Raw genomic sequence first — 1,153 nt, 5'->3', positions numbered from 1 at the left:
TGTGTGTGTGTGTGTGTGTGTGTGTGTGTGTGTGTGTATGCGTGTTTGCGTGCGCGTGCGCGTAAAAGAGGCGTTATTCCCAAGAGTCTGCAACCTAATCAAGAAATTAACTGAATGTGCAGCAGTGTGATTTTCCCTACTATCACTGACATGCCGTGTTTCTTTGTCTTTATTTATTTATTTATATATATTTATTTGTTTATTTTTTAAATGTGGTTTTATGCCCCTTTTGTTTTGGGGTGGACCTCCGAATAAATGATTTGGCTCCGGTGTGCAAAGCTAATAACATTTTATGGGAGTCTGAGGTCCCACAGACAAAAGAAGTGCTGCACACCCTAGTTTGATTTGATCTAATTATCGCTGTACACCACACAAAAGAAATTTGCGAGCAGAAGGAGAATGAGTCCAAAGGTGGGATGTTCAGCGTTGTTCATTTGTTCAAGTGCATCACGGAGAGTCCATACCCAGGTAAATCTGTTTTTTTCTAAGCTACTCTGTTTGATCCAGATGAGCGCTATGCATGTGCGATATGGGCGTGTATAGCATCGAGTGTATTGATAGAGGTTATGAAGCTGCATATGATCTCTGTACAAAATGGATCCGGATGTGGCCACAGTTGCTCATTGTTGTCTTTCTCTTGCTCCGGTAGCTGATTTATCCGCGGAAAATACGACGGGAAGCTGGTTAAAAGCCAAAAGTGGAAGGAAGAAACGGTGTCCCTACACAAAGCACCAGACGCTGGAGCTGGAGAAGGAGTTCTTGTTCAACATGTATCTGTCTCGGGAGCGCCGCCTGGAGATCAGTCGGAGTATCAACCTGACTGACAGACAGGTCAAGATCTGGTTCCAAAACAGACGCATGAAGCTCAAGAAGTTCAACAGGGAGAGCCGAGGAAGGGAGCACAGTGCAGTATATAACTATTCCTGAAGATATCTCTATACGTTCACATTCACACATGCACTCATACACATGCACATACACGCACTCACACATATGCATGGACATAACAGATAGACAGACATGCACGTGTCATCTTTTAATGCATTGAATTATCATTTATCAAATTTGTCTTTGTGCACGCCACACAGATTCACATACACACACGTCGTGCCTTCCGTAATGAACTATAAAACGCTGCTACCTGCAGACTTTG

At 43.4% G+C, this 1,153-nt stretch overlaps 1 protein-coding gene across 1 annotated transcript in view; it reads left to right on the top strand.

Annotated features, from left to right (window-relative positions):
* LOC116382348 (homeobox protein Hox-C10a-like) overlaps window positions 1-927 on the top strand; it is a 2,897-nt gene extending 1,970 nt beyond the window's left edge. Inside the window, exon 2 of the mRNA XM_031845340.1 lies at window positions 650-927. Within this exon, the coding sequence (XP_031701200.1) occupies window positions 650-927 (278 nt within the window). The remainder of the gene's footprint in view (window positions 1-649) is intronic.
* Window positions 928-1,153: the final 226 nt, after the last annotated feature.

This window comes from Anarrhichthys ocellatus, unplaced genomic scaffold, assembly GCF_004355925.1.
Source record: "Anarrhichthys ocellatus isolate YVR2014 unplaced genomic scaffold, GSC_Weel_1.0 scaffold5, whole genome shotgun sequence".
NCBI lineage: Eukaryota > Metazoa > Chordata > Actinopteri > Perciformes > Anarhichadidae > Anarrhichthys > Anarrhichthys ocellatus.
This window is presented reverse-complemented; position numbering and strand designations above follow the sequence as displayed.